Genomic DNA, 13,469 nt, shown 5'->3' with positions numbered 1-13,469 from the left:
AAAGAGAAAAAAATGAGAACAATGTGGAAAGAGAAGAACTTATTTACTTTGATCTGTACTGAATTCAGTAACTTTGGTTTCTAAAGGAAAAGTTTTCAATATAGTGTATTGTTTATTATTCTGCCCTAAGAGTAGTTTTTATAGGCAAGGGGTTAAATTCTGCAAGCATTTCAGGTAAAAGCCAACGATAATTTTAAAAAATGGTTTCATTATGCATTAATAAATCCTAGAGTATTTATGAAAAAAGAAAGAAAGAAAAGGATGTGGAAGAGTATTAATTGAAAAGGGGTTCCTTGTAGTTGGCTTGAAAGATTTTGTTCTAAGACCACTAAAAGGTGGCATAATTAAAGAAATGTATTTTTTTTACTAGGCTGTTAACCTACTGTAGGTAAAATCTTGGTGGATTTGGTATTGTGCTGGGGAAAATTTTGAAGTTTATTCTTTTTCTTTATTTTTCATCTGTAACTTTGCACATGGTAGCTACTTACACTGCATTACATTGTTTTTATTTCTTTCCACATTGTATTAATACCATAATGGTTCTAATATTAAAAATGTTTTTATTTCTTTCCACATTATATTAATACCATAATAGTTCTAATATAAAAAATGTTTTTCGAGAATCCATTTTTAAAAATAACAAGCTATTCCTTGCATGATAAAATTCTTATAGTAAAGGATGAAAGAAAAAGATTACAAATTAAGCAGAAATCATTCTACTGTTTTGGCTTGAAAAGCACTAATTATACTGAAAGATTAAAAAAATGTTTTTATTATTCCTTCCTTGCTTTGTGAATTTCAGGCCTCATACCAGCATGCAATGTAGAAGGATGAGGATTTTTTTAGTAATATTTGTTACCTCAAAACCAGGTGGGATGATGGATGGCAATAAAGTTTTCCATTTCAGGTTTTGAAATTGCTTCATGAAGCCTTGAATCGATCTGGAGATCATTATAGCATTGAGTATGGAGGTACCCAACGTCGAAGCATGGGCTCTTTTAAGAGGCAATTGCAGAGCAATGAGAGTAATAGTAGCACCTTAGAAGCAGCAATGTTGGATGGCTTTTTGACATCACCAAGTAAACGGAGAAGGCATAGTGACTCTAATATGACATTGGTTCTTCCTACTCCAAGAGGGAATATGAAAGGTTCCCTTAGTCTGGAGGGAGAAGCCCGTTGTGAAGCATTGGAAGGCGCAATGCCAAATAGTGGTGCTGGAACTTCAGGGAATGAGGCACCTCAGGGATCACCAGGAACAAAACTAGAATGGGTAGATCCCTATACTCCTTCTCCTGTATCCATGTCTCAATGTAAATATGAAAACACTCCTGAGTCTAGTCAAGATGACCAACAAAGTGATAGACTGTCTAATATTGCCAAAGTTAACCTCATGAACAAATTTGACACTTCTAGTTCAATTGAAACAGTTAGTGATAGTGGAGGCAGGAATGTGATAGTGAAAATGTCTCACACCAGTTGTGGTAAAATGATGAGTGCTGGTTCAGGTAGCAGAACGAGTGGGGATTCATATAGGGGTGGTTTTAATTCACAGCAGATGTCTGTGGATGCAGAGGATGATGGGGATACGCATTCACTCTCTAGTTTCAATAAAACTCATGGAAGTCAGGATAGCATTGATTTGGTTAGTGTTTTTTCAGATGATACAAGAGAGAGTACATTGATAGTTGATGATAGGCCTGCATCTTCAGCTGGTGTTGCAGGGGAGAGTGCAATAAAACGCAGCCGCAAAATGTGGTATAAGCACAAGTATTTTTCTACACCAGTTCATGAGGAAGGAGATAAACGTATGAAAGTTGAACCAAAGCCTACTTTTGGACCACGTTCATCATCATTACCCCTACCTGAACCTGACCGTGAAGGCATAGTCTCTCCTGACTTATTTCCTAGTCCTGAGACTGATCGCAGTCTTCCTCTGATTACTGTGTCTTCACCATCAGACCAAGCCAGTGAATCTCAAGTATCAGATGAAACAAATGTGACTGTTGTACTTAGTGGGAGCTCTGGAGAGCCATCAGATTTGGATGTTATGTTAGTAGATGAACTGCCTCCAGATCAGCCAACCTGCAGTGAGTTGAATCAACATACAAGCCCAACTGCCTCTCGACCCTCTGTCATTTGTGGTCCACCACTTCCTACGTCACCTCAGGAACGTGATTTTATCCCAACTGCAGATTCTAGGACACACATCTCTATTTCTTCACCTAGTGACTCTTCTGGTATAGATTCTGCTGGGTCAAGTAGTAGTAGCAGTGTACCCCCTTTGAAGTCCCCAGTGACCACAAGCTCTCCAGGAGTTGTGGATTTGGTGAGTGATAGTGATTGCACTCCTGATTTAGAGGATTTGTTAATACGCACACCTCAGGTCAGTGGAATGACAGTAAAGACACCAGACTATACAGAGAGGTCATCTTGTTTGAAAACTACTCGCCGCAGAGACAATGAAGTGGAAGTAGTTACTTTGGATCAGCAACGTTTTTGTAAATAATGTATATATTTGTTTATGACAAGTCAGGGTTGCTTGATCAGTCATTCAGGACCTCATAGTACCTCTTATGTCAGGCACTGTTGAAGCTGATGCACTTAGAAGCAGAGAGTTGGCTTAAACCTTCGTAGTTATGTCTTGTTTTTAATAGATGATGTAGGTGCTGTCTCAAATCAACATTAAAATCTCAAGTTTCCCCTTCCCTGATTTAAAAGAATGGGCTGAACTAAAGATAGGATTATTTCAAAATTGATGGTAAAAGGCTAGTGTTTAATGTACCTGTGCATCATACAAACTTTTATTAGAAGTGCTTGTTACTGGCTGAAGTAATTTTTGTGTATGGAGTAAGGTTTGCACTTCTGAAAGTAAAATACAAGAATTTAGTAAATCCTCTTCAAATTGGAATTTTGTCTTGTGGGACTAAATAGATTTATTGGATGTTGAAATCTGTAGATTTATTTGATATGATGATAATACATCTTATGTTTTTACCAGTGTGATATTTTGGGAATCAGAAAGTTAGGATTGTTACTAATAACATTTGTCTGGAAAATTGGTGGATACTTACTTGGATGCATTCCACACCGGCTTAGTTTTTCATAACTTCAAGATTGCTGTTTAATGTTGTATCTTTGTTGGTTTCCCCTTATGCTTGCTGTCTGTTGAAAATTTTAATTATTTTTATGAAGATAATTTAGGATCAGCACGAGAAGGATATACTCAAGTTAGCGCAAATGTTTGTTTTACAGAGTGTAATGCAATTATTTGCCCAGAGCTATATATATACTTGTGCTTACATTCCCTAATGTATTCCATTAATTGTCTAACTTTATAGGACTAAATTGGATACTTTCCACGGTGAATTGCTGTGAATTATTAGTCAGTTATCATCTTAATAATCATGTAGTACCTAAAATAGTTAAAAAATCTTGCATACTTGAGCAAGATTGTCTGTCATTTAGGATGAGGATTTTGCATCATACTTCCTTATTAAGTATGGGTTAATTACAGATTTTTTCCTTTGAATCACTCTTTTTCTAATTGATTTACAAAGTTTTGCATGTTTTGACTGCTGATATTAATGTAAGATTTTTATCCTTATGAGGTATGCAACTTACTTTTGTCTTGTTAACAGAACTTCTCATTAAGTTAAAGGTGAATTCTATCTAAATTAAAGGAAATCAGCATCATCTCTTGCCCAGAATTCGAGAATCATATATAATAAGTTCATTTAATTTGATCAGGTGTTTTTGCCATGTGAGGTATTTATTCACTTAGTGGATAAGTCATGGGTTGGTAGACTATGGTGTGAGTCATAACTGGTGTTCCTTCCCAAGTTGGTTATGTGATGTTTTTGTACTTGAAGGTACTTTGAAACTCTTTTCAATATTTTTGTACGGAATGCATTTATTGATCATTGATATTTGGTCCTATAAAATATTTTTCCTTAGATTTTGTGATATTTTTCAGTGTTTTGCTCTCTGTATGTCTGGGATTGCTTGATAAACAAGGAAGTTTATATCTGAAGTGCTTGAAATAGCATAAAAAATCAAATTTTGTTCTGTATTGCTTGCATTAGGGCAGCTGAATGTGTTTAAAGGATGAAAGAGAGAGAGAGAGAGAGAGAGAGAGAGAGAGAAAATGTGTGTGTGTATGTATGTGTGTGGGTTTGAGATTTAGGTTCTGTATCCCTTTCTTGTGATACTATTTTAAAAGTTGAAGACAGTCATACCAAATATGGTTGAATTAATTGGAAGTTTTATCTGCCACTGCAATGAAATGTACGTGATATGCATTTCATTATTTTATAATTTGTTACTTAGTTCATCAAAATGCCATGTTACCTGTTATAACATATTTTTAATGATTAGTTTTATGTTGATCAAGTATAATGGATATTTATTACTGTCATCTCATTTTCAGTTTGTGCTCAGAAAAAAATTAAAATGATTGGTATAAATGTGAAAGATTTTAATTTTGAACTATTACATTACAATTTTTAGACTATTTTTTGTACAGATTTTAAGCTACCTTTTTTCTGGGGATTCGAGATAGAGGATTTTTAATTTGTTGATTCATGTGTAGAGAAGTACGTAAGACTAGTGTCAGTGAAAATTGTGATACATTTTACCAATCTACATTGACTGAATATTTACTTTCATTTCCCTTATTTTTTCTTTTTATTTAGTGATTAGAAAGTTGAAATAAAGTTGTATGGATTTATTTTTTATTAATTTAAAAAGACAACTGGATTGACAAGAACCTAAATTAATCTAGCCACCATTGAAAAAAGGAAAAATTTATGGCAAATTTCTACTGAGCACAAAATTTATATCGTCATATTGTGATGTGCTCTCTCCTTGTCTGTGTTGTTTATCTCTCTCTCTCTCTCTCTCTCTCTCTCTCTCTCTCTCTCTCTCTCTCTCTCTCTCTCTCTCTCTCTCTCTCTCTCTCTCTCTCTCTCTCTCTCATGCCATTTCATATGGTCCATAAATGTAAAATAAGACAATTGAAAAGATGTAATTTTGGAAAATTACTATCTTGAATAATATTTTCCTAAAAGGCATTAGAGAAACAAGAATTCCAGTATGTATTTTAAAAAATTGTCTGCCTAGGTACTGTAAATTATGTATAGTGAGAAATCTAGAGATTTCTTGTTCTATAATTCAGAAAAATTGTGATCCAGTTATTACACAATGATTGACTGACAACTTCATATCTCTATTTATGTTATGACTAAATGAAAAAGTAAAGTATGAGAAAGTAAAAAAAATTAGGGTCTAAAGTCAAATGAGTAGTACCACATTTTATATGAATTGCTGGTAAATAACTTATTGACATTAGATTTAAAGATAATGGTTTTGTGTGAGTATATTTTATGAAAGAGTGCAGAACTATTTTTTCCTTATAAGCTGTACAACCATTTACGTAGCTCTTACTGAGGTTATCCTTGTAGTCTAATTAGTGAAAGAACCCCACCCACTTTCCTCTCTCACAGGAGGAGTCTCATACCTCTCACTTACCCAGCTCAGTATTAATTGTCACTGTAAACTAAAGGTGTCTGCACTGTGCCATTAGGGAGGGAAGAGTAACCTCTACAGATTTACATGCATAAAACAAAATAATGTTTGGAAGGTTGTACAGATGTGTATCAAACAAACCATTCCCATAGATAGTTGAACATGTACAATGCTTGAGTGCAAAGGTCATTGGAGGAGGAACAAATTTTCATTTGGAGCAAGCAGAAAAGGCTATTGACCTGCAAAACAAGCTTTGACAAAACAGATTGCTTCTAAATGAAAAGAAGTGGACAGACAAAACTAAAATGAGTAAGAATGACATCAAATGAGAAAATGCTCTACCTATGTCAGCATGGTAGGTCTGATACTGTAGTTGACAGATTGGCCAAAATAGTTATGGTTGAATACATTTTTAATAGAATGTGCAGGTGGAATTTATGCAGAAATTTTCAATAGACAGAGATGAAAACAAAGATATGATTTAAAGTGTGAAATTGGGTTAGTGAAAGGCAAGGATAAAATATCCAGTTACCCTGCCAGCAACCACCACTTGGTTGAAATATAATATATTAGAGCATGAGTGGAAGACACCCTTAACATAGGAGACTGTAGTCTGGTGTCTCCAATTAATCATTGTTTGATTTTTTTCAATCAATAAATTGTCTAAACGAGACTGAATTTTCCAGAGGATAAACTTTTAAGTGGTTTTAGTAATTTAAAATGAATTTAAAGTCTTTTTGAGCTGAAGAATGGACACCTTATGGTTTGCTCAATCTAGAATGGCTTGGTTTTCTCAGATACAGCTTGGTAAGCAGTTGAAGAGACTATGGATTAGCAAGGGCAGTGCGAAGAAGTAGAACTGAAGGCAACAATATACTTTATTAGAGAGATGTGATAGGATAAAAAATGACCATGTCTGTAAATCCTTGTTATCTTTGAAAGGAAGTGGATGGAAAAGAATTCCAAGAAATCATTTGGTAATGAGACCCAATAACTGCTCATTTCTGGTGTAAAGTAATCCAAGGTGTGTTCAGTGTACAGGTATGATTTTTAAAGACTAAAACAAAGACCTGTTTTTATTCATATCCTGCACAGCGCCTGGAAGATGATCTTGGGAAGCAGCAGCCTTATTTTCCTTGATGGTCTTGAGGAGAGACAGTGCTAAATGGCATCTATTCATTCATCTATGATTAAGGGTGGAGGGTTAGTTGTATTTGAACAACATATAGCAGCTCAGTTAGAAAAAGTCAACTCTTTTGGAAGGCAGAATAGAAACCTCTAAACTTGAAGTGGAGAGTTTCTTAGAGAAGACCCAGTTACCATTTCAGGTATGAGTCATACTGAGCTTAGGTTGTTATTACCTAGCCAAAGATGTGACAGTACACTAAAAGTAGGAAAGGCAAGTGTGCAACCAAGAAATCCCTTCCATTTGGCTAACTAGGAAAGGATAACTGGAAATTTCTATTCCAATATTATGAACCAGCCCATATGAGTGAACACCTGAAAGCTAAGGGTCCTTGTAAACTTGGGATGGAGAAATGTAGTGGAATCCACCCTTGTTCCAGTGTGAAGACTACTTCATGACATCTGGTCTGATCCTAAAATTTTTCACTAAAGCATGTCTTTGGTTGCAACTATGCATGTGAGAAAGGGGTCCACAGGTAAAGGAAATCTGTTGAAAACCTCAGACAGTGTTAGTCATGGGAATTAACTCTAGTGTAACAAGATGAGCCAGTAGTTTGTCCATTACTGCCTAATACTAATCATCATCATCCATGACACTACAGTATTCCTCTTTAAGGAGTTGGTAACAGGTCGGAACTTTTCTGTTGTGCTTGATGGGGAACCAAATCAGATGCTGTGTATGTATCTAGTCCCAAGAAGTGAGTTTGTTAGGGAAGTAAAGGCATGACTTTGTTAGATAGATGAGAATTTCTAAGCCACTACACTAGGAAGGTTGGTCATGTTTGTTGTCATGATTAGCAAGTGTCGTCGTAGTTGGAGTCCTGGTTCGAGAAACCAAACTGGCGAGGGACATGATCAGCAGGAAGACATAGGGTCTTTGTAAAGGTAGAAAACAGCAGCAAAATAAGGTTTGATATTCCATTAAAAAATTAAGATATTTTTAGTAAGATAGGAAGAATACCTTCTAAAAAGCTTAGATATCAGGGTGGTTTATTTTGTGTGGCTGTAAGCAGTTAAACAGCTGTCCGTAAGATGAAGTAAATAGATTAAAGTGATGACTTGTCCCAACCATCTTAAATTCTCACCCAAAAGGTCAAGTTGCAAAAGCCTAGGAGGGTCCACAAAATGCTTTGAACTTAAGTATAAAATCCTATAACTTAAGAAAAGATGTATAGGAAAATATATTTTTTTGAAAATGTGTCTTTGACAAATCTTGACTTGTCATTTAATTTCTTTGGCCTAGGGGTTATCATGATCTAGAGATGAAGAACAGGATACGATAACCTGATTCACAAGTTCGTCAAGAAAAGAGATGAGTTTCAGGATAACTGACACTTGTCCAGCAGTCAGGTCCAGCAAGAATCAGAATGACATTGGAATTCAGCTTATTGTAAGACAGGTTGAAGAAATGGCACAGCCCATACAAAAAGGAATAATCTTTAGCTCCCAAAGGGCATGGGTGAATTACACAAGCAGAAGAAACATTTTTAGGACCTTAGAATCAGTAGGAATAACTATTAAGACATTCATAAGGAGTGGAACTGTAGGACACACAATGAATGGGCTGTAAAACAGTGAACGGAATGGTGGAGCATCTGTCATGCGGTTGTAGTAAGAGAAAGAAAGAATTGGTATAGTACCAGCATATCTAGAAATGAAATGGTTGAACACCAGTAAAATATCCAGAGGAAACAGTTAAATGTCAGTGGAACAGTGAAACCCCAGAGCAGTTGGTAAAAGGAAGAGCAGCAGGCCAGTCATTATTGGGCAAATCTTGACTGTAGAACAGTCAAGATCTGAGGAACACTATGGACTCCAATTAACGATGCCATATAAAAAGAACAGGAGGGATGCTCCACAGAAAAAGAGTAAAGGTTCAGGGGTCTAGATGTAGCAGGAGGAATTTTGCAGATTTTGTTAATTTTTCAAGAGTTTGGTAGAAAATGTGTACAAAATTTAAAAAGCAAAGTATTTGTAACTACTAATTCATATACTGTAGTAGAATATCCTTCAAAACAAAAGGGAAATTTTCCTAATCGTATAAAAGTTGAGTATAATTTCTATTTAAAGTAATGTCATTTCTGTAAATATCCTCATTAAATTTAGTATAAAAAAATTTTGTGTTCTCCATGGTAATGCCATGAAATCAGCCAACCAAGAGATATGGCAACATAACAACTTACTTAAATGCAATTCCCCTAGATTCAGATCCTCCAAGTTTGGATCCCTTCAGTAATGCAAGTTGCATTAGATTCACTAAATTAGTGGTCTGGTAGAACTACCTAATGTTAGTGATAATTCTTTAAAAACTGTGAGGTGTGGAATAGTACCTAATCTGTAAGCACAACTGTCATCTTTTACTTTTTGTCTACAGTGACATAAGTAAATTGCTAGCATCATTAGCATTATGCTTTTATGTTTTGCTAGATATAACACCTATCCATTCAGTCTGGAATACCACTACCCCATCTAGTGTATCCTGAGATATAGGTAGATGATCAAATCAAACTGGTATATTTTCTTCCTTTTCATATATTAAACAGATTCTTTACTCTCAGATATATTTGGAGAAATTACGTTTGCAGTATTAGATGCTGTATCTTAATGTTTCATGCACCTAGAAATATGTCATTACAATCTAGACACCAAAGTTTAATAATGCTTATTTCCTTTTGACTGTTACATAAAGTTCATTTACATTAAATATATCTAGTTAACATTGAATGTAATAAATAAATATTATTTACCTGTACTAAAACTTGAGACAATATAAAGACAATTATAACTGAGAATGCAAGAGAAAATTATCATAGCGGAAAAGAACGAGTACAAAATCACCTCTCACAAGACTGAATTGTCATATAGAAGACACATCTTAACAAAAGGGAGTCTTTCACCTCATAGGCTAACAGGATAACTTTCAGATTTTTATCAAGCAAATACAATATACAGTAACTCATTGAGCCTTTGTATAAAGCCATCTGAGAAGGTGCTTGTGGAATTTAGGCCTCTATTGTTTTAAAATTATGCTCTCTCTCTCTCTCTCTCTCTCTCTCTCTCTCTCTCTCTCTCTCTCTCTCTCTCTCTCTCTCTCTCTCTCTCTCTCTCTCTGGTATTGTTTCGTCATAATGAAATTATGCTCTCTCTCTCTCTCTCTCTCTCTCTCTCTCTCTCTCTCTCTCTCTCTCTCTCTCTCTCTCTCTCTCTCTCTCTGGTACTGTTTCGTCATAATGAAATACACAAAGAGGTGTTATATTATGTACTGTATAAGCTTTTTATATTGCCATTGCACTAATTAAGTTGAAAAGGTAAGCAGTTTACAGTTGTGCAATAGGTATGATTTAAAAGTGTGCAATGAATACATTACATTATACTCACATACATAAACATGTTCAAGGCTTGTAAAATGTCATTGTGTGTGTGATTATGGGAACAGGTGTTAATATATATGACATAGTTGAGCCAATAATGTTGTTGAAGTTCTTGGTACTTGGAAAATAGAAATTGGTTAACCACAGGTTTTAAAAGCAAACCCTTAATTAGGTACAAAAATTGTCCTTTACGTAGTAATTGTATAAAATTATTCATCTTGAAATCATAAAAAAAATATAAACAACTCTACTTCATGGGAAAGTGCCATAGGAAACTGGAATTGACAATCTTGCTGTTGTAAGTAGACTTCAAAAGATTTAGACTACACTTAAATGCAGTTATTTGAGCATGTTGGTGTAATTACTAAAGAATGGCGTATGATAATGCCTCATAATTTGATTATTATTACAAATAATGATCAGATTAATGCCAAATGTTTGTATGAGTGAATAAGTTAATGACAGAAGATACCTTGAATTCATGGAAGATATCAAAAGATGATCTTTTTTTTAGATATAATTACTATTCTGTCATTTATTTTGTGTTTGTAGTATATTCTGTATAAGGGATATTAAGGATCCTTATCACAGTGTGGTGTTAGGTGAATTCATAAAAACAATTTGGCAAACAGCTAGGGAAGTAGCGGTAATGCACTCTAACCAGTTGTTCCAACGTTGATCGACTTCGTGGTGTTGTTAAATTGCTCTTTCAAGTAACCAGCCAACCATGGCTAATTCAATTCAAGTTTTTTGAATTATGTGAAACAGTGAAATGCTTTTCTCTTCTAGTTTTTCTTAATATACAAACATTTTTTTCACAGAAAAGGAAAGATGTTCATCAAAATACAAACATTGGCAGGATACAATTTTACCATTTATGGTATTTTATAATGTGGCTGAGACATAAAAAAGGATTTAAGCAGCATGTTAAACAAATTTCATGTGTGTGTGTTTATCTACTATATTTGTAAAGTGTGTACAAAAGATTGATCTTAAAGTCTTAAGCTCTTCCTGATTCATGGAAATTTTTTTTATTCTACTTGTGTTTTTTACATTGATGGAAAAGATAGTTGCAGGGATTAAGGAGGTACCAAGGGAGGTTTCATGATGAGAGATCAACTTAAGAAAACAGCTCAGATATTCTTTCTAACATGAACTCCCTTCAAATGACAGTACAGATAATATTTATCAAATATTCCTGCAAAGAGAAAATATAAATAACAAGGAAGAATGGTGTTAGAGAAATATCTTTTATTAATTTTACTTTCGTGTTTTCAAAGGAGAGTATTTTCATAAAATACAAAACACTGCTAAACTAAACAATTACTTTTTACTTCTGTATTTAAAGAGTAAACTGGTAACATTACTAAGGTAACTTTTCTCTTTTAGAGAGAAAGTTATGTCCTTCAAGTGGGTAATAGCCACTTCAACTCATTTCCTTTCTCAACATGAAGCTTCATTTGTTTTATAATGTGGAACATCTCTAGCACAGGGTTATTTAATTTTTTCACATCCAAAGAATATGGCCTTGCACAGGTGCTTTTTCATCACCAGATGTATCAGTTTTAACAGAGTGGAGAACCTCCATGATACATTCTTTAGGAACTTGGACAATTGAAAGAGATTCTCCAGTTAATGAAAAATATGTTTTCCAGTAAGTCAATAAAGTAATAGTTTTGGCTAGTGTTGGACTATCCATTATTTAAAGGAAAATATCCTCCAACAAAAACAGTTGGCAAACCATGATTTGAGTTACTGTTGTACACTATGTAAGAAATATATGTAAAATTTAATCAACAGAAAAGCTTAAATTTTGCTCTATCTACTGATAGATAAAAAAAAAATCACTGACTAGCATGGGATATGTTCATGTATTTAGTGATGGAACCATTACATCCTGAATACAGTATGTCAAGTTGTTTTTGTGTATACAGTGCTATACTTGATGATAGAAAATTTTTGTAACTACAGTATGAACAAGCTGATTATTATGGAAGTGGAAAAAACTGGATGAGCATGAGTAGAGGAGTTATTGGAATAGAAGGGCTTAATATCCAGGAAGCACTACAGTGCATGGCAAATACAGTAAACTGGCACAATTGATAAAGGAGCTTTGACTCATTGCTGGTGAGCCCTCAGTGTATGTTTTTTGGCAAGCTAGTGTCATCGTTCGTTGCACTTACGTGCCATCCTTGAATCAGTGGTTGTAAGATGAATCTTGCAGTAATGCATAATACAGTAGTCTTTTTTTATTTTCATCTTTTGTGCTACTACCTATCAAGGAAAATAGTATGCTGTTGTTGAGAAGTGTGCTACATTGTGGAGAGGATTAAGATTGCCAGACCCTTGAGTAGTTTCAATCCATGGAAACTGGAAACGGGAACTTTTCTTTTTCAGTGAGGAAGCTGCAGGAAAAGTACCATGCAAAGAGGAAGAGATTATACCACTTATTATGAATCATAATAGTAATGCATTTGACAAAGTACCAAGACCAGTATTTATATATTGGTATTATGAAGACAGAGGTACTGGAAAGATTCATATGGCTAGTGATGTTACTGTACCATAACACACCGTCTAGCGTAAAGACTGCATCATGTGTATCAGAGGATTTGGTGAGAAATACTGGTTCAGTATTTATTTAGGATCCACCCTGAGTCTTTTTTTTTTTTTTTTTTTTTTTTGTACTGTATATCATAGTAATGAAAAACTCAAAATTGACAACTGTCATCTTGAATGCCAAGGAGTAGCATTAAAGATGAGACAACAATATGAGAAGTACCACATAAAAATAGATGAAGTTATACATGTAAATCTTGAGAAGTCATTTGACAGTACCACAACAAATAAGTATGGGCATTACAAAATTACGTTATCAAGATGTATATCAAGCCAATGATGTCCCTTCAGTACTGTGTGGGGCTAGATGTAGTATAAAGGCAGTTGTAGGTATGCGTTAATAATGCAGGAAGCATTAAGAAGTGCAGAAAAGGAAGTCCCGAGAGTTAATGCAAAGATCAGATATGTAATGCAGAATTAAAAGATGGAAGAATGAAATGGAAAAGAAAGGAGATGCCCGATTAAGGAAAACAAAGCTTATGGTAACAGGAGAAGAAGCAATGGGAACAGTCCAGTCAGTAAAGCGACCATGTGGATTCTGTATAGGTGTGATGTTTTTTGTAGCACCATGTATTGAATGTAACTGATGGGGGAACTCATTTCACATCTAATCCCGCAAAGGGAAAATCCAATGGTAAAACATTGATAATTGTAGTAAAAATTTTTAGTTAATTTGTATTTTTCATAGCCAACAAACCTGTGGTCTTAACGTAAGGATAAATCTTCTAACACTAGCTGGAAACTGGTAAAAAACAATTAAAATTGTTATAC

The 13,469-nt window shown here is 34.6% G+C and overlaps 1 protein-coding gene across 1 annotated transcript in view; it reads left to right on the top strand.

The window, feature by feature from the left end:
* LOC136850625 (protein artemis-like) overlaps positions 1–4,652 on the top strand; it is a 100,383-nt gene extending 95,731 nt beyond the window's left edge. The window contains exon 7 of the mRNA XM_067124323.1: positions 908–4,652. Within this exon, the coding sequence (XP_066980424.1) occupies positions 908–2,506 (1,599 nt within the window). The 3' untranslated portion in view covers positions 2,507–4,652. The remainder of the gene's footprint in view (positions 1–907) is intronic.
* The last annotated feature ends 8,817 nt before the right edge of the window (positions 4,653–13,469 follow it).

The sequence above is a fragment of the Macrobrachium rosenbergii genome, chromosome 22 (genome assembly GCF_040412425.1).
Source record: "Macrobrachium rosenbergii isolate ZJJX-2024 chromosome 22, ASM4041242v1, whole genome shotgun sequence".
Classification (NCBI taxonomy): domain Eukaryota; kingdom Metazoa; phylum Arthropoda; class Malacostraca; order Decapoda; family Palaemonidae; genus Macrobrachium; species Macrobrachium rosenbergii.
Note: the sequence above shows the minus strand (reverse complement) of the source record. Positions and strands in the feature narration are given on the sequence as shown.